Below are 26,885 nucleotides of genomic sequence, written 5' to 3'. Positions count from 1 at the left end.
AATCTGTGGCAATATGGTGTTGTTGACTAAATGTTACTTTTCAATAAATAACAAATTAATCGTTTTGAATTTCAACCAATGGAAAAAAAGCTGAACCTTGGAAGATATTTTTTATTACACCAATGTGACATTGGTGCATTAAATAAATGACATTCTCCATCTCTTTAAAGGCTCAGTTCATTCACTCACAAATTAATAAAGTCAGTCATTTGAACTGTGTTTTGTGCTATATCTTGTAATCTACAATCTTTACATTGCCTTTAAACTTGAATTTTATTTGTGGAAGTTACCATACCCTGTGCGGTTTTGTTAGTAGGCTACTAAAATAAACATTTGTAACTGAAACTGCTCATCTTTTTGTTTTGTAAAGGTGTAAAATGCTGGCTGACAATTATTGTCCAAAGCGTTTTATTAAAGACATTGCATCGTCCTGTAAAGTTTCTCTAACGGTCCCCACATATCTCAGTCAAAACAGACAACACCCTGTCTTTCAGAATCATACTTTAATAAAATGTTATGCACCTGCATAGGCATGCCATTTATAAATACGTGGTTTCTAGGGAGGTCACTTCTATTGTGCGTTGTGTGCAAGTTGACAAAGAAGAAGAGAAGAAGATGTTATGTGCACCATCATTGAAGGTTTTAGTTTCTTGCATTATTTCCCCCTCGCCCCACTGTTTACCACGAGGGGGTTATGGGAACTGGTGATCATGGCAACCAACGCAAACACGTTTAAGGAGCGCAAGCTTTTCGCCGGGTATTTTAAAATACCAATCTACACAGAATAACCACAAGAAGGAGGGCAGCCATGGCTTTTTGTGATGACCTGTATTTTGAAAGAATAGGAGCTATTCAACAAAGCATGCACAAAAGGTAAGTAAAGTAATTCCTTTTCAGCTGTATTAGAAGGCCTGTTATAAAACCACGATCTATAGTGAGTGACTGCCCGAAGAAGAGGTCTCCTACTCAGCTGTCGGCTGATGATTCTTAGGCTAGCCAGTGGCTAGTTAGCTAGCCAGCTAGTTTGAGTGCAGAACTGTGTCAATAGGTTCTTGTCAGATAGCATATGGCAGCTACGCAAGACATACAACAGCAATAGCCTCTGTGTTGTTAACTTACGGTTGCTTAGTTGTTGATTTCCTGTTTATTCAGCTTGCTAATGTTAGAGCTTGCTGTATATCGGAACGCGGTGTTGGGTACTACTGTAGCGATGCTAGCTAGTTAGCTCTAGTATTAAAGTGGAAGCCCTCTCTAGCTTCTTTGCACGTTAACGTCAGTTGCCTATTTGTCAAACTATCCCCGTAGCCAATATGCTGTCCCTATACAATGAATTGTGTCGTGAGTTATAATACCTGTTTAGTATTATTTTAGATAATGTGTTCATTTAGCTGACGCTTTCCCAAAGCGACTTAAGGGGGATTCAAACTTGTGACCTCTTGATCTGCAGACAACGATTCCACTTTACCACAACATATTCTTTTAAAAACGATAGACTTTCATATATTGTAGAACTATAGAATTGTAAACTTGCTAAACTGAATTGAGATGCCTGGTGAAAATTATCCTCAAAATTCTTGCAGGGAGAAGAAGAGACTGGCGTTGGAGAGAGAGTTGTTTGCCTATTCTAGATCTGATAAGCGAATGTAAGTTTTCCAGTACCAGATACATTCTGCAGTGGTACACTATCAAAATACTAAGATTTAATAACATTAGACTTTGCTCATGAAACAATTGGATTACATGTGTCAATGTGTTTTGTCTTTATTTAAGATTGTGTCTCAATTAAAAGTGATGGGCTAGTCTTGTCCTCATTTGAGTAAATGCATTTTAATAGCATACTTTCATTTCCCTTAGCTCACAGTTAAAGTGTGCCAAACTGCATGGTCATCTCAAAGAAATCTGTGAAAGAGAGAGGCAAGCGAAAGTGAGGAACCTGGAGTTACTGAGAGATGTGGAGTGCATTGAGACCAGTATGAAGGACCAGCATCATGACCATAGCTCCCTGCATCAACACAAGGTACCTGCAACACCAAAATGACACCCCCATCTTCTACTGTAGCGTCAAGTTTGTTACACATTTTCAACATGATTTTTATTGTCTTCTACAAACCCTAGTTGTGCAACAGTCAGAATCATCATAAAACATTGTAGCAGAAACCTGTGGCAGTGTTCTGTTTAGTAATGTGTTGACTCTTCACTGTTCCAGCAATAGGAAACGCTTTAGAAAATAGGCCTTCATGTAGCATCCTTATTCTCAATAGTAGTATTATGCTCTAATTGTCACACTGTAGGGATATTTCCTCTCATTCGCTTGATGTAACAATAGTAAACACTTGAACACTGCAATTTATCACTGCAAGCAAATGAGCAAGAGAGAAAACAATGAGAGAGTCAGATTATCACTTAAAACTCAACGACAGTGCTCAACAGCTTAATATCAAATTAACAAAATTGGTTAATTATAACTCGCTAAATTAATTGCCCAATATTGAGACACTGAAGTACCCCAGAGGTTTATCCCCCCTCCCCCAGCAGTTGCTTTGTATCCTCTACATGCTTAATGAATCAGACATTTGTTGTCATGTCATTTATTTTGATAATTTTCTTTCTCAAGGTAAGCTAATGTTGTTTTTTGTTTTATCCTCTAGATAGCAATATCCCAAAATTATGGATGTGCCTTTCATGTATGACAGACTTTTGTAACCCTAGTTCGATTATTTAATATAATCTGAATACCCTATAATAATTCTCTGTGTATTGTATACTATGGTAAATAGGATGCCATGTCTGTTTATTTAAGGGTCCATTGAAATAGTTGATCTTTATTGACACATACCGTACCGTTATTTTCTAATGATTATAATCATTTGTAACACTGACTTTATCTCCCACTGGAAAATCGGTGCAAATAGATAACAAGTGTATTTAGCGTTTTTGATTAACAGAAGTCGCCTTTTTATCTGGAAATTGGTATTGTTATGAAGAAAAGGCCTTGGCTGTTTGACTTAATCCCTTTGCCCTTAACTGCACCATTAGACTGTTTAATTGGAGTTGGGATTAGAGCAGTCAGTCTGGCTACTCAGATAATTGATTAAGAGTGTTGGCAGCCAGTGTAGAGGACACTCACTGGGGAATACCCGTGGTGACTGACGCAAACGTTTTGGACACTTTTGTATTTCCTCCCTCATGTTTGCAGATCATGTTTAACGCAGTATTAATGTTTTAAAGAAACCGTTAGTGTTTACACATGTCTAGATTATGTAAATGACCTGTGAGACATGTCAATTAGCCTAGTCTATTATAGTACCAGTATTGGAAAGCAATTGTTGTAGTAGCATGGGAATTTTATTTCATTATAATTATATCATACTGCATATTACTTGTGGTTCATTTGTTTTTAGATTAATAATGTATTGTTGTTGTTTTCCCAGCTTGAATTCTTCAATCGAATTTCCAAATGTATGGCTCTAAGGAAAAAGAAAGAACAGCAAAGTGATGAAGAAAATAAGGTAATAAGTGATATCGTGAAATGTCACTCTTAATTAGTCAAATCAATTCGAACCCAGTGTTTCTTCACAAACATAAAGCCTTGCTATTGCTGTGTTTCTTTGTCTACTTTTTGTTATTCCCTATTCACAGTCTGAATATTGTTATTCACATATTATTGTTTAAGACAGTGCACTAATACCTGACCAACTGTGTTGATATCAAGAAAACCTATCTATACATATATAGCTCTTTTGTTGAATATGTAGGCTTGACATACAGTGCCCTCCAAAAGTATTGGAACAGTGAGGCCAATTCCTTTATTTTTGCTGTAGACTGAAAACATTTGGGCTTGACATCAAACGATGAATGTGAAACCAGAGATCAACGTTTCAGCTTTTATTTCCAGGTATTTACATCAGGATCTGATGCACAAATTAGAAAATATCACCTTTTTGTTCGAACCCACCCATTTGTCACGTGAGCAAAAGTATTGGAACATATGACTGACAGGTGTGTTTTGTTGCCCAGGTGTGTCCTATTACATACATTATTCAATCAATAAATACCACTGAATGTCTACACTCAGGTTCAGATTGGGTAAGATAGGTTTTGTCTATGCAGACTGTATTCAGAGGTGAAAACAACATGAAAACCGGAGCGCTGTCTTTGGGTGAAAAACAAGCAATTGTGAGTCTTAGAGAAGATGGAAAATCAATCAGAGCCATTGCAGAAACATTGGCCATAGCCAGTACAACCATTTGGAATGTCCTGAAGAAGAAGAAAACTACTGGTGTACTAAGTAACAGACGTCGAACAGGTAGACCAAGGAAAACATCAGCAGTTGATGACAGAAACATTGTGAGAGCTGTAAAGAAAGACCCTAAAACAACTGTTAGTGAGATCAGAAACAACCTCCAGATGGCAGGAGTGAAGGTATCACTATCTACTGTTCGCAGAAGACTTCATGAACAAAAGTACAAGGGCTACACCAGAAGATGCAAACCACTCATTAGCAAGAAGAATAGGAAGGCCAGGCTGGAATTTGCCAAAAAGTACAGAGATGAACCTCAAAAATTCTGGGACAAAGTTTTATGGACTGATGAGACAAAGATTAACTTTTACCAAAGTGATGGAAAGGCTAAAGTTTGGAGAAAGAAAGGAACTGCTCATGATCCCAAACACACAAGCTCATCTGTGAAACACGGTGGAGGTAATGTCATGGCTTGGGCTTGCATGGCTTCTTCTGGGACGGGCTCATTAATCTTCATTGAGGATGTAACACATGATGGCAGCAGCAAAATGAACTCGGAAGTCTACAGAAACATTTTGTCTGCCAATTTAAGGAAAGATGCAACCAAACTGATTGGCAGAGCCTTCATCATGCAGCAAGATAACGACCCAAAACACACTGCCAAAACAACAAAGGAGTTCATCAGGGGCAAGAAATGGAAGGTATTAGACTGGCCAAGTCAATCTCCAGACTTAAACCCTATAGAGCATGCATTTTACCTGCTTAAGAGGAGACTGAAGGGAGGAACCCCACAAAACAAACAACAACTGAAAGAGGCTGCAGTGAAAGCCTGGGAAAGCATCAAAAAGGAAGAATGCAAAAGTTTGGTGACGTCAATGGGTCACAGACTTGCTGCAGTTATTGAAAGCAAAGGATTTGCAACTAAATATTAAGTCTTATTCACTTAAATATGTTTTAAGTATATCTGTTCCAATACTTTTGCTCACATGACAAATGGGTGGATTCAAACAAAATGTGATATTTTCTTAGTTGTGCATCAGATCCTGATGTAAATACCTGGAAATAAAAGCTGAAACGTTGATCTCTGGTCTCACGTTCATTATTTGATGTCAAGCCCAAATGTTTTCAGTCTACAGCAAAAATAAAGGAATTCGCCTCACTGTTCCAATACTTTTGGAGGGCACTGTATTACATTTGGGTCACAGTCATGGAAAATAAGTACTTGTATGCCTTTACAATGTTGAATTTCTTTTTTGTTATGTATACAAGTATAATGCAAATCTCGACTATCAAACTGAGTTTTCCACATTTTAGAACAACAAAGAAAAGTAGACATTATGCAAAGGAAATCTGTGGAGGGGTCTACGTTTAAACTGTGTATCTGTGAAAGCACAGCTGCCTAATCCTGTCTGGTGCATCTGTACAAACGGTGTAGTTCAAGCCCATAGCTGCCTCTCCCTTCACTTAAAGCAGTTAAAGCTCTTTTAGATGAAATGTCTAAGACATCTCATAATAACTTGGAGCATGCTGTCTAGAGCAGTCACTTGTGACTGTGTGCAAAACCCCCCTCAGCTTGGCGATATTGTAATGAGCAAAATGGTACCGTCACTCCATTATGCATACAAGCCATTGCTGGCAGTGTGCATGTCCCTCAGGCTGCAGCATTCATTAAGGGAAGCTTACCGGCCTGAAAGCTGGAGACAGATGATAACGGGATATGATTTTCATATTTAATACATTCCTTGGAAGAGCACGCGCGTGCCGCAGATTGATAGAAGAATCAATTGCTACTTTAGTGAAACACTTTCTACTTTGCCCTGCAGCTACCGATGGAATCACTCAGCCAAGAAATTAACTTTTCCTCTTTTTTACCTACTTTGTGGATCTGCTGGGCGGGCAGCATGGTTTACAGTGAATGTTATTAAGCAGCTAACTGTTTGGTATTTAAGACTCTTATCAGAAAAGAAACAGAAGCCATGCTTTTTGTTATTATGTTTGGGGGAAGGTTTTTTTTCCCCTCCCTCCCCCTAACAGTGCCATTGCAGACATGAATCACAACTGTCGTAAAGGATTGCTAATAAGATTAAAAGTTAATACATTGATCGCGCAACAATTTTCTGAAAGATGATTTGAAAACAATTCTGACCTTGCCCCAATGAACTGTCAGCATTCCAACTGTATGAAGTGAGACTTTTTAAAACACTCCAGAATAGAGTTCATTCAGATAAAATCTTTTGTGACCTAATTTGTGAGGGTCGTACTTGACTGTACTGCTGACAAAAACAAGTATAAATGTAATATCATTAAACTAAAACTTAAAGTGAAAACTAGAGTATGGATTCACTGCTTCGGTCATTTCCCATCCATCAACAGAACATTTAGTGGAATATTTTGTTAGCATGTGGTATACAGTGTACAAACCATTGTTAAAGTAGATCTCATTGCTCTAAAATCATTGTTGTATCGAGAAGGATCAATGTAAGAGCTTTGTTAATGTAGTAGACAATTGCTGTTTATACAACAAACTTGTAAGCTATACCAAGGGGACTTGACAAAAAAAATGCATAGCATTGTTTATGATTCACGTCAGTGTTTCATATTTTGCTATATTTATTTTTCCAGGCAGCTTTTTTACAAACGCATGAGAAGGGTGAATCTCTGTCTCGCCTGGCTAAGGATTTATACAATCCAGCCGCAGTATTCATGGGTCGCCAGACCTCCGGAGTGACTGCAGCTGAAGATGCCACCACAAGTGTACACTCACGCCAAGCACTGCATCCTTCGCCCAATCGTCGTCTGCGCTTCTCCGAACGCCCGCCAAGTGGCCTTTTGAAGGACTCCAAAGTTTCCGGAGAGGCAACCGCCGGCAGCCGAGCGCATTTATCAGATGACATTTCAGGCTCAAACGATTCCCCCGACGGATGTCATTTGAGTGACAAACATGAAAGGATGACGGCGGCGGTTGCATCGGTCTGTGCCTTCACAGCCGGCACAAGCGTGCCTTGTGGAGCTGATCAACAACCTCCGTCACCTCCAGCGACCTTGACGAGGCCCTTAAAGAATAGTCCGTCTCCGAACGGTGCAGGTCCTGCGTGTGAGAGGAATTCTTCTGCAGAGTGCAGTCGCTCCAGAGAGGCTGCCCATCACAATGTCATAACGGAGCGTGGGGAGAAAGGCCTCCTGAAATCAACACATGGACCCGACTTTAGAAAAGAATCTCAAGATGAGCCAGGTTTGATATGATGTTGTACTATTCCCGATCCTGGGCTGTGGTTAGTATACTGTGTTTTTCATTTTTTTAAGATTGTTTTAATGTCATTCTCTGTGTGTCTCCAATGTGGTTTTGAGAACTTTCATTCCAAAGAAGATTTCCAATCTGTCGCACAGTAACTCAAATCCTTTTTTACCGTTTGTTTTCAGAAAGAAGTGTGAGCATGAGCATCCCCAGTTCCAGCGTGGAGCTCTCAGTGACCAGTGGAAGTGACCTCTCCATCTCCCTCACTGAGTCTGAGCTGGCAGAGGTATCCGAGGGTGGGCCCCACCACCCAGACGTCCCTCCTACCAGGAGGACTGAAGGATCATCGGGCCTAGCTGAGAAGAGCAGTTCGCCTGTGGAAAGCGAGCACCACAGCACCAGTTTACACAGTCTGGAATCACTCCACACTGCAGACAGAAAGACCAGACCCCAATCAAGTAGTGGATCCACATCTCTAGAAACATCCTCAGGAAGGTAGGCTGTTTTCTATACAGTTTTAAAAACAAGTGTGAACTCTTTAAAAAGACACTAGCTACCCGTTTTTTGTGTTTCAAATTCGACCTACATTCATATGTTTATTGTTGAGTTATGCAAACAAAAATAATATTACAGCTAATATGTAGCTGCAGTAGGACTAGAAACTCAGATGGTCAGCCATCCTGAAGTTGGCCTTGTGTGATAATGCTACAAGCACCCACACTCCCCCTCTCACACACCCACCCCCTGTGCCACATCTGCGGCTGACAGAGAGGATCACTGGAGTCACGCTCCACACAACCTCGCTCTTAGTTCTGCTCAGCTGTGGCAACAGTCCACTTTGTAGGGAGGGCTCGAGACCCATGGCAGACATTATTGCCATAATCCAAGATAATGCTGTAACGGAGCAATTTTCTGCTCGAGAGACCTCAGGAAGTCTCCTTGGAGGAGGACATTTGTGGCTGAATAGAGTGTTCTGGAGGGTGGGCATGTGGACAGCACTTATAGTACAGCAACAAATCCAATGCATGATGGCCTTGGTGTTGAGGACCCCATTGTTTTGTGGTTTGGATTGTACAGAATGTGAATTTGCCAGAACATGGATACAAAGTAACAGTCATGAACTGAGTAGACAATACAGATTTTCACCCCCTTATTTCAGTCCGTGAGCATGCATATTGTGCTTGATTTGTGCCAGATACTTGTAATAAGCTAAAAGATAAATATTCTACTCTCTGTTTCTCATCGTTTTCTGATTATTATATATTTTTTTACCAAATAAGATTTTATTGGTGACAGGCCTGATGGCTGTCTAGATCATCTTGAGATAGATGTGTCCGTTTGTAAGACAAACTTTGGTCTTACCCACAATGACCCCATGACAGACAACAGGGAGAATGGGGGTGGTGAGGATCGTGCTGGTATTGTTAACACAGAGCCCTGTGTATGAGGAGAAAACTAAGACTTTGATCTAAAGCCTAAGTCTCCCAGCCTCTCTAACGTCAAGGTTAGAGTTGATATCACTCTTCCCATTTAGCTCACAAGCAGGGCAAAGAAGCCAGGGCAATTCATTAGATTATCCCATTATATTTTCCTTGCAGTGTGGCAGGGTGAGGGAGTGAAGGACAGCAACAACCCCCAGGTTTCTTTAGTGTTCATAATAATGGGCCCATAGTGTTTCTCTCTCAAACAAGGATGTCGTTTTTCCCTTAAAGTGTGGCTGCCCAACATTTCACATACTGTAAAGACTAACAAGGGTGTGTTATATACTGCACAGCCTTGTTTAATGTATGGCGGTTAGGCCTGTTGTCATGAATAGACTCATGAATTACTTATATTCACCATCAACGATGGAGGCTACACCATACTTTTGGCTCATTATAATTTTGAATTGGTTGTGGACTATGTAATTACTATTCCTATTATTATAAAAGCGTTACTCTCCCTGTGCTTCTGAAAACATCTGAAAAGAATATTCCCTTCCTTTTTCATCATATCTTGAAATTATAAGGTTATACATTATTTTCCTTAAGAAGGGTATTGCACCCTGAAAACAACTTTTAGATCTGTGATACAGTATATTTTCCCAGTACCCTTGGTATATATTGTTTGTGATGAAATGCCCTGACACCAATCATTCCTGTGAGACTATTACATGTGGGAAATCACCCAGAAGGCTCCATTGAACATGGTTTTGGTGTAATATTGCCAAAGAGGCTGACCTGGTCCTTGCTCGCAATCTATACACTCCTAATGATATCGATATGTGGCTACTCTCTCTCACACACCTTCTCTCTCTCACACTCTTTCACTCTCACATTTACCGCAACACGAAAAGTGAGGTTGGAGACCTTACAGCGAATCCCTACAACAATATAAAGGTCTGTGACATACACAACAAATTCCCCCCCCCAAAGGTCCCCCTTTGAAGAGCACTGAAAAATAAAGTGGAGTGAAAGATGATGACTATTTCAAGGCCCACGCTTTCGGGAGGGGGGGGCCGAACGCAGAGCTTTTGCCCATGCTACTTCAGTTGTATTGAAGAGGACTTAGCCCAGATGGATTGTGCACTACAGAATGTCATGGATATAATTCAAGCTTCCAGCTTAATCAGAATGTTACCAGGAAACAACCTGCAAAAGAGAAGGAGCAATTGTTTGCTGACCCTTAACCCTGAAACCCATTATGGATTGTCATAAATTCTTTTTGCCCCTTTTATGTTTGGGGGGCTCAGGATCTCAACTGGGCCTTTCTGGGGAATTCAATGAAGGCCACCCAGAGCTTAATGCTCCAAAAAGAAATGGATTTCTAAAATCCACATGCATTAGGTATCCATCACTCATTTTTGTGCACACTCCTTACAGAACCAGATTAAAGTGAAAATCTCCCACCAAAAACCATAAAAAATATCGTCTTAGGCATTTCTTTTGCTTAGGGGGTTGAGAATTGTGTTTGTCCTTGAAGCTGGTGGAATGAATACATTTCTATACGAAGGTCTTCTTTAAAAGAAATATTTTTTTTTGGACCTCATTGTACCTCATTTCCAGCTCATACACAATTTACCAAGGAGTCCATCACTCCATATCAATGGACAGTTAATTGAAAGGTTGTGGCCCTAGCTGTGACCACATCACTGTTGTGGTCTGACTTCAGGAACAGACCTTGAGGACCCCAGTGGAATCAAATGACCTGGAAGGACTACGACAAATATCGATCTGCTCTTTTCTTTCTCTTTGAGTCTTTAATGCTGTAGCATTGTGTTTTTTCAGGCTCTCCCCGGAAGGACTCTTTCATCTGTTGGAGAGCATTGAAGGACGGCTCCGTGGGGAGCAAACTAATATCTACTCAGTCTCGACACTTGGAGAGAGGAAACGCAACATGCTGATCAGGTGAACTGTTGCTCATAATTAGCCTAATCAAAATGTATATTAGTTTTAGCCCGAGTTTTGTTGCAATTGTATTCTATTATCATCAAGTAGTGTTGGTGGATTTGGAAGGAAATGTATTGTCCTACCGCCAAGGGCTTTCACTTTATATCAAGTGTCATCATTTGGCTCCCAACCACACTCTCACAGACACATCTTGGTTTCCAAGGGGTTTTCAAACACACTGGAGTGTCATAGTAACCACATTAAGCAGCTGAATGATGCGCCGGGACTATTGGATGTCAGGGAGAAGCAGTGAATGTAGGAAGCGGCCATTGTAGTTTACTCAGAGTTGTTATCAGAAAAGAAATGATTAGGAAACACGTGAAAGAATCTGAATGGCTTTGAAGAATGCCTCTTGTCCAATTATCCTTCAAAACAATTGGAGCATAAAAGGGGCAGGCTAAAGGATGCCACCTAAAGCAAGACTCTGGGGGGACCCCCTGCTGTGACCTTGGGCTGTAAATGGGTTATATGTGTACTGTAGCTTATATGTGAGACTCTCACATATAAACTCTCACATATAAGCTCTCAGAGCTTGTGTTTGTGTACTGTACGTTAAGTGAATGTGTGTGAGATGTTTCCAACTGTTGAGCATTTGTATGTGTGTGTGTTTGCGTGCTTGTGTGTGTTTGTGTGCATGCGACGCATGGGTGTGTGTTGCATGCCCGAGTGTGTACACGCCTGTGTGTGTGTGTGTGCCCCCCACACCCCTGACCTGCAGGGCTGAGCCCCAGGCACCCTGGCGGTGATAGCTCACTGCTCTCTATATATTGGGCAGCCTCTGTAACACCAGGGCAGCAGGCTTGAATGGAGAGGACCTTGAAGCATGTGGAGCCGTCGTCCTTCATCAGCTTCAGAGGTTGTCATGCAGCACGTCAAAGGGCTGCTTGTTACCGGAGGAGATAGTTAGAGCTCATGGCTCCAACGCAGAAGCCTGGCACATAAGGTAAGGAAGGATTTCTGTGAAGGCACCATCCAAGATGAGACTGTTTGATGTCAGGCGTTTTGAATTGAGGGTTTGGGTGTGGGTGGAGGGGGGTGGGAAGGTACTGACGTGATGTGTTCTGTTTTTAATGCTGACCAGGAAAGAGGTGATTTGATTTCATGGGCATTATTTCATACAGTAGGCTTGTCCATGTATACTAATCAGCTGTCTGTTAAAAGTGTAGCCTTTTTTGACAGACATTAGTGGGGTTTGTTTCAGTTTTCAAGATATTTGAGCATTTAAGATGGAAGGCGTGTGTGTAAGTGTGTAGGTGTGTGTATGTGAAGTGTGCACACATAGAAATGGCCAACTTTTGCTCCTGTCATAAATGGGAACAGTAACGGAGTCATTCAAAACCGAGATATCAGCGCTCTACAAGTGACAGAGTTCAATAGACCAATCTCTCCATTCCAAATAAAAAGTGTAGACATTATTAAAGATGAATTCCACTTTTAAGACAAAGAGTAGATTAGATGTTTTTTTTTCTTGACAGTTTGACTAGAGAACACTGGCAAACACTGGCAAAGGGGCATACACTTGGGGAGATTGAATGGAACGGCTATGTTCGTGTCACAGTCCTTCACAAAATGTAAAGGTCATTCTGCAAACCTTCAGTGGCGTTGCTAGCTGTGTGAATGTCATGAGCAAATTAAATGCCCCTATCTGTGACTTCCATTTCTTTTGATAATGAGTAGGCACACTTTGAGCCAAAGCTCTGCTCTGCCTCAATACTTCATTGATTTCTGGGAGACCTTTTCCTCTAGCGTGTTCTCAGGCTAAAGAAACACATTCTAAGATGTCATTTATACCCCACTGGCTTGCTGAGGAGCCTATTGGTTGTTTCACCTTTTAGCTGTATCCTTGGGTTCCCTTTTGTTAAATAAGTTCCATGTTTTCTTTTTCTTGAATGAAAAGCGTTACTCTCCATAAACTCCAACAATTCAATTCAATAACTATGCATCAAGTATTTTATTTTTTGCATCAAAGCACCTCGGCAAAATGTTAGAATGTGTGACCACAGTTCAAATTAATTTTGAAGTAGATGTTGTTATTTTTTTTTCGTTGTGATTCACTTCCATTTGAAAACCTTTCACCTGAACTTCAAAGGAATGAGAAAACATTTCTTAAATTCAGTGTGTACTGTACACCTTCCATTCATCCCGCCTCTCCATCTCTCTCTCATGGTTGGGCCCCTCCCTCCCTCCCCACAGCTCCAGTCTCCCCCATGATGCTGCTCCACTGTGGGATCGCTGGTTCAAGCACGCCCTCCTGCTCAAGGACCAGCGTGTGCTCAGCACAGAACGCCTGGTCCAGCTGTTCACCCCAGTGCTGCTGCCGCACCACGCCTCCTACAGCCACCAGGTAGACTAGCACCCCACCTCCACATGCACCCACACTGGAGGGGCTCATTCTTTTTAAAGGGATAGTTCACTCTAAACTCATGCAATCCTTTTTTTGCTTCACTTTTGCTGTAGAGGATTGCCTTTCTCTGAGAATTGTAGGACGACAGTTTTACGTAAACTGTTCCGTTCAATTAAATGGGGACCTTTCCTCTTCATGATACACTAGGTAAATAATTACAACCATTCCGAAGGGAGTAGTTATTACTCAGAGGCCCTCTCTTTCTCTTTGTCTACACTTTGAGGTGTGGATCTTTGCTTACTCATCAGATTACTCCATGAGCTGACCTTGACCAAAGGGAAACATTGACCCGGGCACTAATTGTAAATAACAGGCTCTGCCCCGGCTCCTTTCATCCCGTGGCTTATTCTCCTGAAAAACACAGGCATTTAATTCGTTATTAGCTGGAGTATTGCCGTGGCCCAGGCCTGCGTGAATGAGGAAGCCATTTAGACCTTCTTCACAACAGCGGCAGGAGTCTTTGAAATTCCCTCCTCATTGACCTTGTTGCAGAGTATGCCCAATTAAACTGGGGAGGAAATTACAGTGAATATTCACATGGCCCACTTACGCCCCAAAGGTGATGCAAAGAGTAAGGTCCCCTATTGAAACCAATCTTCCATCCTATCTCGGTGCCTTTGTGTCCAGGTCCATTTTAAAAACCGTTGCATGCAACCACATTAAAAATCGAATCTGAACATACAATATCAGTCCATCTTTTAACAATCAATGGAGGGCCCAAAGTATGTGACCCTTACAACAAAGGAAGCTTATTTATTTATTTCTCACCCCAAAAATAATCGGCATTATACCTCGATGCAATTTTCTGAAAAGGCCTGCTAGCATCTTAGCTGTGCTTCATGTGGCAGGGAGATGTGACCACGACATCCCTGACGCAAGTGAGAGAGGTAGAGAGAGATAGAGAGAGGTTGTAGAGGCTCTTGAAAATATGAACTGACAAAGGGACGAGAGGTGCCACCATCCTGATCATCGTGTCCAAGTACATCAGGAAGAGCTTGAATGTAACCTCTCTCTCTCTATCTCAGTTTCTCTCTCCTTTTCTTTACCTCTCTCTCTCTCCTCTTTACTCCCTCTCTGCCTCATAACAGTGTATTCTCCATCGTTGTCACACACACACAAGAGCAAACAGGGTTTCCATTCACGTCTTGCGGCACAGCTCCAGCCACTCGGTGACAAACAGGAGCATGCAGCTCGCATGCACGCTCTCAAAGAGGCCCTTTGAATATTCAAGTACCAACAGTCGCGTTCAATGATATTTAAAAGACAGTGTGTCTGTGAGAGCACTCTGGACCATGGGACATTTTACTATAGTATAGCATATACTGTGTTTGAAAGCCCTATCAGAAACAAGGATCAAGACAGTTTTTTGCTCCATACTAAGACCCAGGAGATCAGATTCATGTTTGTTTTCGGTCCCTTTCCTCTCTGGTGACATGAAAGCACATACACTGTCAATCTCTTCCCAGTAACCTGCTGATAACAACTCACATTGTACCACACACTTAAAGTTAACGTGTGTTTCTTAAATCTTCCTGATCAGCCCCTTCATATTAGTCCTCATTAAAAGTTGCTAACAGCCATCTGAGGCTGAGAGAAGGGCTTTGATGACAGGAGAGCGAGGAAGAGAGACAGAGGCCTAGCTCTCAGATGACGATGGCTGGGTTTGATATGCTGAGAGTGTGTGTGTGTGTGTGGGGGGGGGGAGCGTGTGTGGGAGGTGTCTGTGTGTGGAGGGATCTCCCTGCTTCTCATCACACACCACAGCTCCTCTTAATTGTGTATCCTCATCTCCCCCGAGATTAAGGAGTGGAGAGGGAGGCAGAGAGGCAGTTTCCTCTCAATCCTCTCACACAGGAGATAGCAGCCAACGTGTTGCACATTAACGCCAGGATGATTGCATTCTTTAGACGCTTGTCTAATCTCATGCATGAGAAGAGTGAGAGAGCAAGGTTTTTTCGTGTGTGTGTGAAATAGAGGGAAAGAAGGAGAGAGAAAAAAAAACATTTGAGAGAAAGAGTGTGTGAGAGAATTAATCTCTTGGTTAAATGAGAATTTGAAGTAACTTTTTTCCCCCTGCCAAGCATTTGAAGCGTGCTGCGCTCTGTAGAGCAGCCAGGGCTAGGGTAAATGAGTTACCTAATCTCTACGAGTTCAATTTGACGCTCCTTTCACAATATGGATTAATTAGACAGTGGTTTTAATTTGTGCTCGCACACAGGCCAAAGTGTTGCTGAGGACACTTCTCTCCCGGTCAAGTGAGGATGAGGAGGGCCCTACGGAGAAGAGCGAGTCATCTTCCTGCGGCCTGCCCTCCCTCCTGGATGACAGTGGAAAGGCGCGAACTGTGGGGCCAGCCCAGGAGCATCGGAATGCCAACAGGATGCAAGGTCATATCCCCCCCACCCCCTATCTGTCTTGTATATCACATCGTCAGGTGAAGAGAAAATAAATAGCAGACTCCAGCTTGTAGGGTGCGATGATGCTTGGAAAGACAGGGACACAATACATGAGAGAGGTATCAAGGCAGTATTCCCCCAAGATCTCCCAGTGTGGATCCACAGCTAAGATAGCAAAGCTACTTCATTTACATTTAGTCATTTAGCAGACGCTCTTATCCAGAGCGACTTACAGTAAGTACAGGGACACTTCATATGAGCTTTAAGCTGTTTAAGCACACAAAGGGGGAAATGTTTTCTTAAGTATATGTTTTCACACTATGACTATGACAGCGATAATGTAGCTAGTCTACCCAATTGTTCAGAAGGGGGCAGGTAAGTAATTTAGCTGTGATAGGTGGTGACATCAACTCGATCTTGGGAGTAGCAATTTTTCTGGTGGTATGAGCAAATCGCTGCGCAGAATCCAGATTTGCCCCCTCTATCATGAAAGAAATCACTTTCCCCATGGGCCTTCTTTCTCCCCCCTGAATCCCCCACCACCCCAGTCTTCATAGGGCCCTCTATTCAGAGAGAAAGAAAGCCCATGTGAGCCCCCCCCCCCCCTCTCTACCCCCTCCCCCTTCCCAGCCTTCCCCTCCTGGCTCTGAGCCTCACTGTGGGCTTCTCTTTTCTTACAGGAGTACAAAGTGGTGAAGAGGACAGCCAGGACGAAAGCCCTGTGGAAAGTATTCCTATTAGAGGTAAAAAGGCAGCACCAAGGCCTGGCATTCACACTTCTTGTGTGTCGTTTGTTTTCCTCCCACGGGCAGCCGATAATGGGTTCTTTTAAATGGATGGCCCGGCTAGGATGATCAAGGTGAGCGCAGGGTCAGAGTCCCACCTGAAGAGCCGCGCTAGTTCCTCTAATTATCCTGGAGTAAAACACTGGCATGTTTTCAGCAAGTCAGAGGACAAGGGAGAAATTGATTATTTGCAGGGGGGCCCCCCGTTATAATGCGGGGGCCCGGTTTAATTGTAAGGATACCGGGGGTACAGAGAGAGATCTGTCATTGGCTCTCATTATCTTCTAAACAATGCTCCGGCGAGGTGGACTTGAAAAGACTAGATGTGAAGGCATCCTGAAAGCACCCAGGGAAGCCAGTCCAGACTACCACAGCTCACAAATGTAAAACGATACATTATTAAACTTGGCGAATTGTGTTTCATACTGGGCTTTTGATGTGGTAGCATCCCCCTAGGTGCCGCACGACAACAAAAATGAGTCTGGCCTCGCTTCGCTACTAATCAAAAGGGAAACACTGAAGGAGCTATGAAAACAGGGTCCTGGAAACGGGACTGAAGCTGGGAACTTCAGCAAGTGATGTATATCTCTGCTAGCACATACTGGAGATAGGAACTCCTAGTAATTAGTTACATGTGTGTGCCTAGAAGCCCACTATGACATGCTTTTAATAGATCAGCACTCGCAAAAAAAGCCCTTTAATCAAAACCAGTTAAATGGATGGATTTACAAAAACATTTTATAAAGGTTTTAATGAGTGGCAGAAAATACAATGAGGGGGGAATTTTTTTCAGATCAGAACCAAAATGGGTCTGATCGAAGCAACATCAACCATTACAGGCTCGTTACTTATTTCATGTTTCCCATCTTTTCTTGTTGTTTCATTACCATTTTGGAGAATAATCAGACATTACCCAGTCCTTCGTACCACCAGATATGGATTTTGATTGACCACTGTATGCGCGTGAGGACAGGACTGCCCCCTTCACTCAACTGTCCATTTACGCTATCTACATCTGTTCTATTGATTTCTCCCCCCGCCTGTGTGTTAGTCCTCAAACCTGATACCTACTCCACAGTGTAGGAAAGGTCCTGACAAGTGCTTTTACAACAGCAAATCAATCACTGTCGTCCTAGTAGGGGTGCTAGCCAACGCGATACCCAGATAATGTCTGTAGGTGATTATGGTCTGGTGGAAACTGTTGCTCCCCTCTGCTGGTGTAGACCCAAGGCTTAAATCAACAGCTTAGTGATGTTGTCACCCACTCTGTCCATCCCAAGACCCAAAGACTGAGCCACCAGAGCGTGTTGTCTCATCAAATAGAGAGCCTCTGAAAGTTGGAAACCTGGGTCTTAAGCAAATATTTGACTGGCCCATTTTGTGTGTCTGTGTGTGTGTGTGTGTGTGTGCGTTTCTTTTTTTGTGAACAGAGACAAAAGCATATCAGCTGCTTAAACAATCGGCTACACAGGAGAAGTTGAAAAGCTCTGGAGGAGAGCAGGAGGAGGAGGGGGGTGGTCTGTCAGGTAGGGAGAGACACCACCACCCCTTCAGCCAGTCAGATGGCCAGCTAGCTACTGAAGCCTAACCATTGGTCAACACTGGCCATATGTCAAACCATCCCATAAAGAAAGCCTTTTAACAAAGACCACATTTCTCATGTCAGTAGACTGTTTGAAAGAGAGCAAAAGGGCACAGCTTTTGGTTTCACCTAGCCATTTGTATCACCATGAATATCCAACATTAGATTATCTCCTAATAAGATGCACCACATTCACCATTTTCATCTGTCTTGTTTGCTCTTTAAGGAAGAAACGATGGCCATGAAGAGGACCGGGGGAGGGCTGAGCGCTCCTCACATCAATACCCTTACCCATGGTAAGAACATTGTTGTTATTCACAGGGGCCACAGGAAATAGGCCACCAGACAGCAAAGTGCTTGATGTACATTTGCATGTCGCTCTCATAATTCCCAGTTCATTTCCATAAGATCAAGGGGATGCCACCCATTAACTCGTGCACCAAAACAAAAGGTCCTAAAAAACCTCTCCATCAGGGTTCATCGGGTTTAAAGAGGAAATAAACCACGTAAACAGTTGCCAGGCAAAACCAATCAAACTCCAAAATCTTAGTTTGGTGGGTCTGTGCTAAGTGTGCAAACACATAGAAGTCAAGAAGAGAATTCAAGACAACTGTTATGGGAGCTGAACTCTCAAGTACAAGCGACGACGGAGCGTCTGCTCATTTGTAGTCCTCGAATCACATTTAAGCCGCTCAAATCAGAGCACTGAGTGGCTGCTGGAAGGGGGAAAAAGAACATTGGACAGTAAATAACCGCAGTGCGCTAACGCCCGTTTCCTACATTTGAATATCAACACGACTTCATCAGATGTGCAATTGCACGGCTCGGGGTCCTCAGAGCGCCTCTTCACCAGGAGCCCATTTAGGGAGCAGTAATGGTTGGGTAAACGTTATGAGGAATAATCTTCTCTGATTTCATGTGATTATGGTGCACCATGCTGACACAAGGGCCTGAAGTCTACATCTCCCCGGCCAGGCCAGCGGGCTCTCCCAGTCTCCTATTAGTCCAGGGAAGGGCATAATGGCCTGGCTCCATTGAGGTTGTACTGGCTGCCTCTGCTAGCCTACCGATGACCACCCTCTTTAATAAACATGAGCCAATTTCGGATCCAGAGCCTCTCACTTCGGCCCAGTCTCCCTGTCATTAAGGCACGTGGGAAGTCTAGAGCTGAGGTGATAAAACTGAATCGGGATGGGCAAAAAGAAAAAAGAAAAAACCTAAGGAGATAAAGAGTGAGCTCTGACGAGCCACCGGTCATGTACACAAACCCAAATGGGACTAATGAGTAGTTTTGCATGCTTAACACTCTTACTAATCTTGTCGGGTAGGAGGAAGCTGTTACACAGGAAGGTTAAGAGCTGGTCACTGTCATCCTGGTCTTCTGTTGTTCTCTGTTTCTTATTTTTTTTCCTGGATGCTTGTTTAAGCATTCCACTTATGACAGTCTCTTCTTGCGCTTTATTGCGTCTACAAGTGGTCTGAAAGGCCTGCACTTGAACACAAGCATAACACTGCCGCATGCTCGGCCCCGTTTCTCTTTTTCTCCCTTGCCTCTCTTTAGGTCTCTCTGTGTTTCTCTCCTCTCTCTCACTATATATGTATCTTTTTTTTCTAACGCATCCTCGCCTTCTGCCTCTCCTCCTTCTCTAGTCGTCCTTCCCGCTTGGTAATTATTTGCTTTATTTTGTCAGTGAGCTGATGAGTGACATCAAAAGGGGTTGTGCTGGACTTGAAATACAAAAATGTCTTCCCCTCTGTTGTCTTAGACAATAATTATGATTTGCCAGTTAAGCCTGGACTACAGGCGAGGGATTGTAGTTTAAAGCAGAGGCTTTGGTGCAAAAAATGCATTTATAGCCCTTTGTGTCGTTCCTCATTATGTGTGGGCCCGATTCATTAAGTAATTGGTTTGCAGTTGTTTACATGAGTATTAAGGCCCTCTATTCAGGGGCCTTTGAGAGATACATTGTGCAAATGTTGCATGTTATGAATGCAGAATGAGAGGCGGGGGGCCAGGCCTATTGGCCAAACACTGCACTCGGCTGAAAAGCAACAGAAAAGCACAGGGAGCTGCTTTGCATAGCAATGACTCGGCCTTAATAAGCTTTACAGATTAAATACATGCAGTCTATACAAGATGCAAAGAGATACTCTTAACACATTTATATGTGCTCATTTCACTATTATGGCCTCACAGAGAATTGGGGTCTTTCATATTCCTTTTTTCTCTCTTTCTGTCTCTGTCCGTCTCTCTCTCTCTCCCTCTCTTTCTCTCCCACACAGTGTTTTCAGCTTGATGCTTCATAGAATTTGCCGTTTATTGTATTATAAATCACCAGGAGAAGTAGACAGATCTGCAACTGTTTATTAAGGATTCATCCATTAGAAATCTTTTGCTGCCTTTGTAAGTGCCAAAGCAAAATCACTTCGTGGTTGAGTGGAAATGAAAGGAATAATACACGAAGGAGTGAGTCTTAATAAGCAGCTGCACTCCATGTAAAGACCACTTGTTCCCCTTTGTCCAAGGGTGCATGCCACTGCTTCCTCTTGTGCAAAGAATCATTGTACTTTTTTTTTTTCTCCTTCTTTTATTCTTTCTCTTTTTTCTTTTTTTCTTCTTACTGTAGGCATTTCAGATTGAGCTTCTCTCAAGTTTTTATTTTTGTTCCACACATAACACAACAGATCTCTCCAGTCATCAGTCGAAGTGCAGTGTTTGGCGTGCCTCGTCCCTGCTTGACAAAAACCTTGACTTGACAATTAGGGTTTGCAGCTTTTCCTTGGACTACAGGATGTGTACGGGCATTTGCCCCCAATCACTCCCTGCCAAAGTGTCATAATCAGAAGTTGGCCCGCTCTGTGGTCGAGGGGAGGCAGGGGGAGGCGATGTGTGTGGCATCTCTCACAGCACAGAGAAAGAGGGAGGGAGAGAGAGGGATGGATGGATGAAGAGCTGGAGGTAGAGAAGAGAAGGAGGGAGGTAGGTAGACATTTTTGTTCAGCCAGTGGAATCAAATTTAGAAGAATATTGTTGACATTAAAGACTGCAGGTCAAACGGAGATACATGAGACTGGACTTTTTGTTTTACCCTGTAAAACGATCTCACTCAGGCACACACATCCCCCCTCTCGCCCTTGTCCCTCACGTTAGCCACGACAACGTCACTTAGATTCGGGAGGATCATCCAGCAGTTATCTGCAGTGTCGGTGAGCTTCCTCGTACTCCTTCAGTGGGGTCCAGGGCTTGGTTTAGGGGCTGGGACACAGACTAGAGCAGACTCATAGACAGGGAGGTGAAGGCAGCATTTAGAGGCACCAGCCAGAGGAGGTCACTCTCCTGTTCTGGCTCCTCTCCGTCTTCATCGTTTGCCTTCCGCTAAGAGGAGAGTTCACATCCAGACACTGGCTCCCTGGTTATCCTAGACACAGTTTCACACTCTTTCCCAAATGTTTTGTTTGGAATTGCATTGCACATTATTTACGCATAATTTATTTTGTAAATACTGTTTGTATGTATTGTGTATTTATTTAAATAATTGTGTTGAATAATATTAAGAATGCATAATCTGTAGTATATATCGTCCTAAATTGCATGGAATTAAGTAGTCTCGATGTTAGTCTCTGTTGAATCAGTGCATGCATTGCATCTCAGAAAGAGCGAATCAGCTGTCAGCAAATGGACTGGTGCTCCCGTGCATGTCAGTGGCTCTTTATTTTCCACGGTTGCAGTACCCCACCATGACCAGCAGAGAGCACTCACATGTTAGAGAGCACCAAGTGGAAATGATGGCCGCCCAGGGTTGCTGCTACCCCCCTGCCCTCCCCCCCCCCCCCTCCTACCCCCCCCCAAGTGCTACATCCTGGTACGATCCAGGGTTGTTTGAAACGTCTAAACAGAGCCTAAACAATGTTACTGTGGGTCAGAGCACGGACGGGAGTAGGAGTTGATGGGGATGATGAGGTGATGGGTCTCCCTTTACCTTTAGACAAGCGCCGCTGTGCTAGAGTGCCTGTGCTATTAGCATTTATGTGTGGGTGGCAGCCCAGAGCTTAAAAAAGATAGGGTAAATAAAGGTAGCATATTTTACTGATCATATGTGCACAGTCTGTATGAAATGCCGAGGTAAGCATTATTGTTCATACAGAATCAACATTGTACTTTGTTGGTTTTTCATGATTCATGTACAGGACGCTTTGATACAACGACAACGACAGAAGCTTTGATCCACTTTTACCTTTTTTATGATCTGCCTGATTAGAACATTAGATGCTGTAATGTCAGCAAGTGTGTTTGCTTGTCACAGGAACCTGTTATATATATTAAGAATAAAGGTATTCAATATTTTATTCTTATTTTAGTCTGTTCATAGATAGCGACCCACACGTATGAATAATTAACATGAAGGTACAAATGTATAAGCTCCTACACCCAAATCTCATTGTAATGTAAATATATGATCAACAGACAATGATCTAAACAATAATGCACCAATCTCAAAAGAGGACATGGCATATTGTAAACAATCATAAAAGCTATGAGACAGAGAGGGAGAAGGTTGCTCCAAAGGGGACATTTCAATAGGTGTAATTTGCATCATTTTTCACATTACATTCACCTTCGTCTGCTGGGGGCATGCCAAACAGAGGCCGGCCCAGTCTTCCATATTCAGATCATTGCCTCAATTAAGGGAAAACTCAACCGAAGATGAACCGGCATAAATGTTTATGGAAATGGAATATTAGATTGGAGGGGTCAACGCCAGGCTGGGCTTTCTATGGTAATAGCCCAGTCTTGAAATCAGCCTTGTCCTCATCTGAAGTGGAACAGCTGATAGACGGTTTGTATTGATTATTTCAGTCTGTTTTTTTCTTTATTTTTTTCTTGTTTCTGGCTCTTAGAATATGTTGCCCTGGCTCACGTTGTTTCCCTTGGATTAGCAAGGTAGTTCACGTCTTCTTATGAGAATGATTGTGTGTGATGAAGAGCGCAAGGATGTCACCATCTTGCATCTAACTTAGAGCCATAGTAATATACTCCGCCACGGCCTAGAATAAAATTTAAGGCTTACCTCACAGTATGACTTGAGTTGGTTCCATGAACATTATTTTATGTGTTTATAGAAAATGTGAAGCAAAAACCTATTTTAATTGCCCTGAAAGTTTTTCATAGCTGCACTTGCCAAAATTACTACTTGACCATGTTAGTAATAATCATCTGTGCACAATGACACTTTACCCTGCCTTTCTCGACTAAAGCAACCTTGTAGTAAACGGCAAAGAAAACATTTGGGGTAAATAGTTGATTTTAAATGTTCACACTATAAAGCACACCACGTTTAAGGTTATCACTAGCTACCTTTTAAATGAAAGTGCCTGATAAAAAGCAAACTGCCAAAACAGAAGAAGCGGGGTGTCAGTAGGACACACATGCATGGTGCTCTTTCAGAAGCACACCGACAGGCTGATTTGTGATTGCGCCCTTGTACTGTTGTCCCCCCCGTTTCCACTATGTTGACCTTGCTTGTCTTTGCCCGGCTCTTATTTTGATTTGCCCACTTTCCTTGCCAGAAGTTTACAGATGTGGTCTGTGTGTCCTTTTGCATGCATCCTCCATCGTTGCCATTATTATACAGCAAAAAATGTAGGGTCGCGTGAGTGTGTGAGGTAAGTCTGTAATGTTTATGGCTCCTGTGTCATTTGATGCACCTATGGCAAAGTAATCTATTAACAGTCGTGGTAATAAATTATAGTTTTATTTTCCCCACAACTTGTTGAGGGATGTGACTGGGCTCATTTCAATAGGATCAGAGTCAATGCAATGTGCACAGACTACAGACCATCACATTTATTAGCCAATGGCTTATCTAAAAAATAAAATGAAGCAGAGCCATTGTAAGGATGGCAATCAAGCTAGTCAGGGGTTTGAATAGAGAATAACACATAGATGTAGATTGAGAAACACATGATGATATGCTTGCTCATCTGGGGAGAACAATACTTTTAGACAAATGTTCTGTATGGATATACGATAACCTGAGAGATGATGATTGGAGTGGGGATGGGATGGGGGGGTACATTGTGGGCCTTTGAATAGGTCCTGTGATGATGTAAATTGAAGAGGAGGCCTTTAAAAGTGGAACGGGGGCTTATTGCATATGCATCGAGGCAGATCAAAGCCTTTTCGTGGGTCACACATTTACATAGCCATATCACTGGCGCTATGGGAACCCAGTAACCCTGTTCCTGGACCACTTCTAAATAAAGAGGGCCTTGTGGAAGTCCTTCAGCGCGATTAGAACAGGAGTCAAGGTAGTTTCCTTTGGTGTTCTCTCCCTCTAAAATGGGCTTAGCTAGCAAATCTCTCCCCTTGAAGATGGGAGAGGTATCCCAACAACATGCGTGTTATGCACACATTTTGGCTAGAACATTGGTAAAGAGGTTTAAAGGTGCATGCTGTGCATTTTAAGGTGTTTCTGTACAGCTAACACAAATCTAATTTTGATCACTTTGGTTTCTTTATCTACATGGTATTCATATAATCCCTGGGTCATCTTTCTAAAAGGCCATGGTCAGTAACTCGTTTTATAATTCCGATGTAAGTTGTTAAGACACTACTTATATCTGAATTCCAAGAAACCATTTAATTCATTTCCTGTAATCTATAAAAGCATTTTAATACTGTCTCTAAATGCTTTTCAAATAAAGAAAGGCATTTTCCCCAATTTCTCAGATTGGTCTTTGGCCCGTTCATCTTGTATAGAACTTGGAAGTATCAAAGAAAACAGTTTTATTGCCTGTATTCTTTATATTCCCAGGAAAGGAAAAATGAATCAGAAAATCCCAGCTGTGCAGTCAAAAGGTTTGTAATTTCTTTTTTGGGGGAGGTTACACTTTATCATTGAAAACTCAAAATGTACTGAGAGATTCAGTGGAGAACTGTTGTTGGCGGCATTATTACTGTGTCTATCCCCCTCTGATTGTTACCATATCACTGTTGTAGACCGGTACCCCCTCATAATGGTCAGCTGTGTGAGATGTTTGGTTAAGTTGTGTTATGCTTGGACTGATGGTTTAAAGGGCAATAATAAGGGATAATAATTCAACCATAATTGTACAATACCAAACTCTTATTGGATGTAAATATGAATATATATGGTTACTGAACTGTAGTCAAGGATGAGGTGGACAGCATGAAAGTGAGCTGATACTATCATATATGCTATGGGCTGATGATAAACCTGTGCCATGGACTGGTTAGGCTACTTCCCGTTTCTAATGAGATAATAAAATAATCAATAACTGCATTTTATCTGATATCAGTCTTTTACACTAATATACCATCTACTATTGACAACTCGTTTGTTGTTTTTGAAGCGGTCCCATAATCTAGCGAGCAGAGCCAAAGATGTCTGTACAGTGTACATTAAGGCCAAGGGTAGCAATGGATGATAACTCTTTAAATTGCAAAGGACTACAGGTTTAGGATTTAAAGTAACAGGTGTGTCAGGTTCAAGAGCTTGCCATAAATTAAGCCACTGGCAAAATTACTAATAAAATGTCATAATTTTAAATGTACTTAATTTAACTTAGTTAAAAATTATTCTTGTTCTGTCATCAGCTTTTTGGGGAGAATCAGATGACAGCAACTCAGAGATCGAAGCTGCGCTACGCCCTCAACCCTTTGGCACAAACAATGATGACTCAGAAGACTTCTATGACTGAATATGTTCTTACATCACCAAGCGTAAAAAGTGTGTGTAAATAGTGTCTTCCTGCTCTGTGTTAAATCCTTCATATCTGATTATATAGTCTAGGCATATGCATGCTGTATCATAAAAACAAATAATATAGTTGAAACCTTTTACTGCCGCTAAAGTATGTGAAGAGTTTTCCAACACACTGATGTTAACCCTGCTTCAGTCTCTCTATCTGAACGACTCTCACACCTCATAATAACAGCTTGAAATAGATTAAACAGATCTTTTAAAGTGATTTGTTTGCAGTAGGCTGTAAATCATGTATTTTGAATGCTGCAAGCATCTCCGAGTGGTCTGCATCTAGCATGCTTGAGTGTAGTGATGTGAGTCACCTGTGAAATGACAAAGACAATGGCCACTCTGGATGCTACCACATGAACTGTGAACCCACTGAAGAGGCTTGGATCCCAGGACAAGACAGAGCCTACCATCAAGCTCTGAATGGAAATACAGCAACAAAAAAAACTGTGGACAAAAGGCCTGGGACGATAGTTTTTGAGCCGTTTTATTGGCATCAAGAAATGTTTTGCTCCAGTTTTATTTGAACATGCTCTTAGGTATCCCGTGCCTGTAGTAATGTTGCAGAGTAATGTTGATATAAAGATGTCTTACATAAGTATAAAAACCAGGTCTGAAGTTTTACAATTTTTCACTAATTTGCTACATATTTACCTTCTTAATAGCCATTTTATTGTTTAGGTCCCAATCTTGATTCACATCAAGTTCATCATGTCTGTAGCTATCTACTGCAAAGCCTACATTCCACAAAAGAGTGTAATATTGGAGAAGCTCTGGCGTTCAGTTCATCAGTATGATTCCATTAGTCAGCTTTTAGGTGACTTTATATGCCTGAACCTTCTAAAGTAGGACTCAACACTCATTATCACTAATGGTTGCAGCCAGCCCTGACCTACCACAGAAAGGGAATGTGTTGGAATTATTTGGAGTTTGCTAAAAGGCTTCCCTAACATAATATCTATGTTAAGGAGCATGTCAACAGACACTTGTGTGTGACAGATGGCTTAGAGGAGAAGTGGAGTTACATTGTACTGGCGAGT

The 26,885-nt window shown here is 42.2% G+C and overlaps 1 protein-coding gene across 1 annotated transcript; it reads left to right on the top strand.

Moving 5' to 3' along the window:
• Positions 1 to 627: 627 nt before the first annotated feature.
• kiz (kizuna centrosomal protein) lies at positions 628 to 26,885 on the top strand. The gene is made up of 15 exons (XM_047018321.1): positions 628 to 873; positions 1,581 to 1,643; positions 1,855 to 2,017; positions 3,432 to 3,509; positions 6,863 to 7,472; positions 7,661 to 7,970; positions 10,742 to 10,861; positions 11,679 to 11,846; positions 13,097 to 13,247; positions 15,526 to 15,694; positions 16,384 to 16,446; positions 17,919 to 18,014; positions 18,297 to 18,366; positions 24,886 to 24,929; positions 25,689 to 26,885. The coding sequence occupies exons 1-15, from the start codon at positions 809 to 811 to the stop codon at positions 25,790 to 25,792; spliced, it is 2,274 nt and encodes a 757-aa protein (XP_046874277.1). The 5' UTR covers positions 628 to 808; the 3' UTR covers positions 25,793 to 26,885.

This window comes from Hypomesus transpacificus, chromosome 3 (genome assembly GCF_021917145.1).
Source record: "Hypomesus transpacificus isolate Combined female chromosome 3, fHypTra1, whole genome shotgun sequence".
Taxonomy (NCBI): Eukaryota; Metazoa; Chordata; class Actinopteri; order Osmeriformes; family Osmeridae; genus Hypomesus; species Hypomesus transpacificus.
Note: the sequence above shows the minus strand (reverse complement) of the source record. Positions and strands in the feature narration are given on the sequence as shown.

Excerpts from the sequence above, each read along its gene's own strand:
- kiz (XM_047018321.1), top strand. The coding sequence starts at position 809 with ATGGCTTTTTGTGATGACCTGTATTTTGAAAGAATAGGAGCTATTCAA. Across the intron at positions 3,510-6,862 it reads AAAGTGATGAAGAAAATAAG|GCAGCTTTTTTACAAACGCA; the intron begins GTAATAAGTGAT and ends TTATTTTTCCAG. Across the intron at positions 10,862-11,678 it reads AAACGCAACATGCTGATCAG|CCTCTGTAACACCAGGGCAG; the intron begins GTGAACTGTTGC and ends TATATTGGGCAG.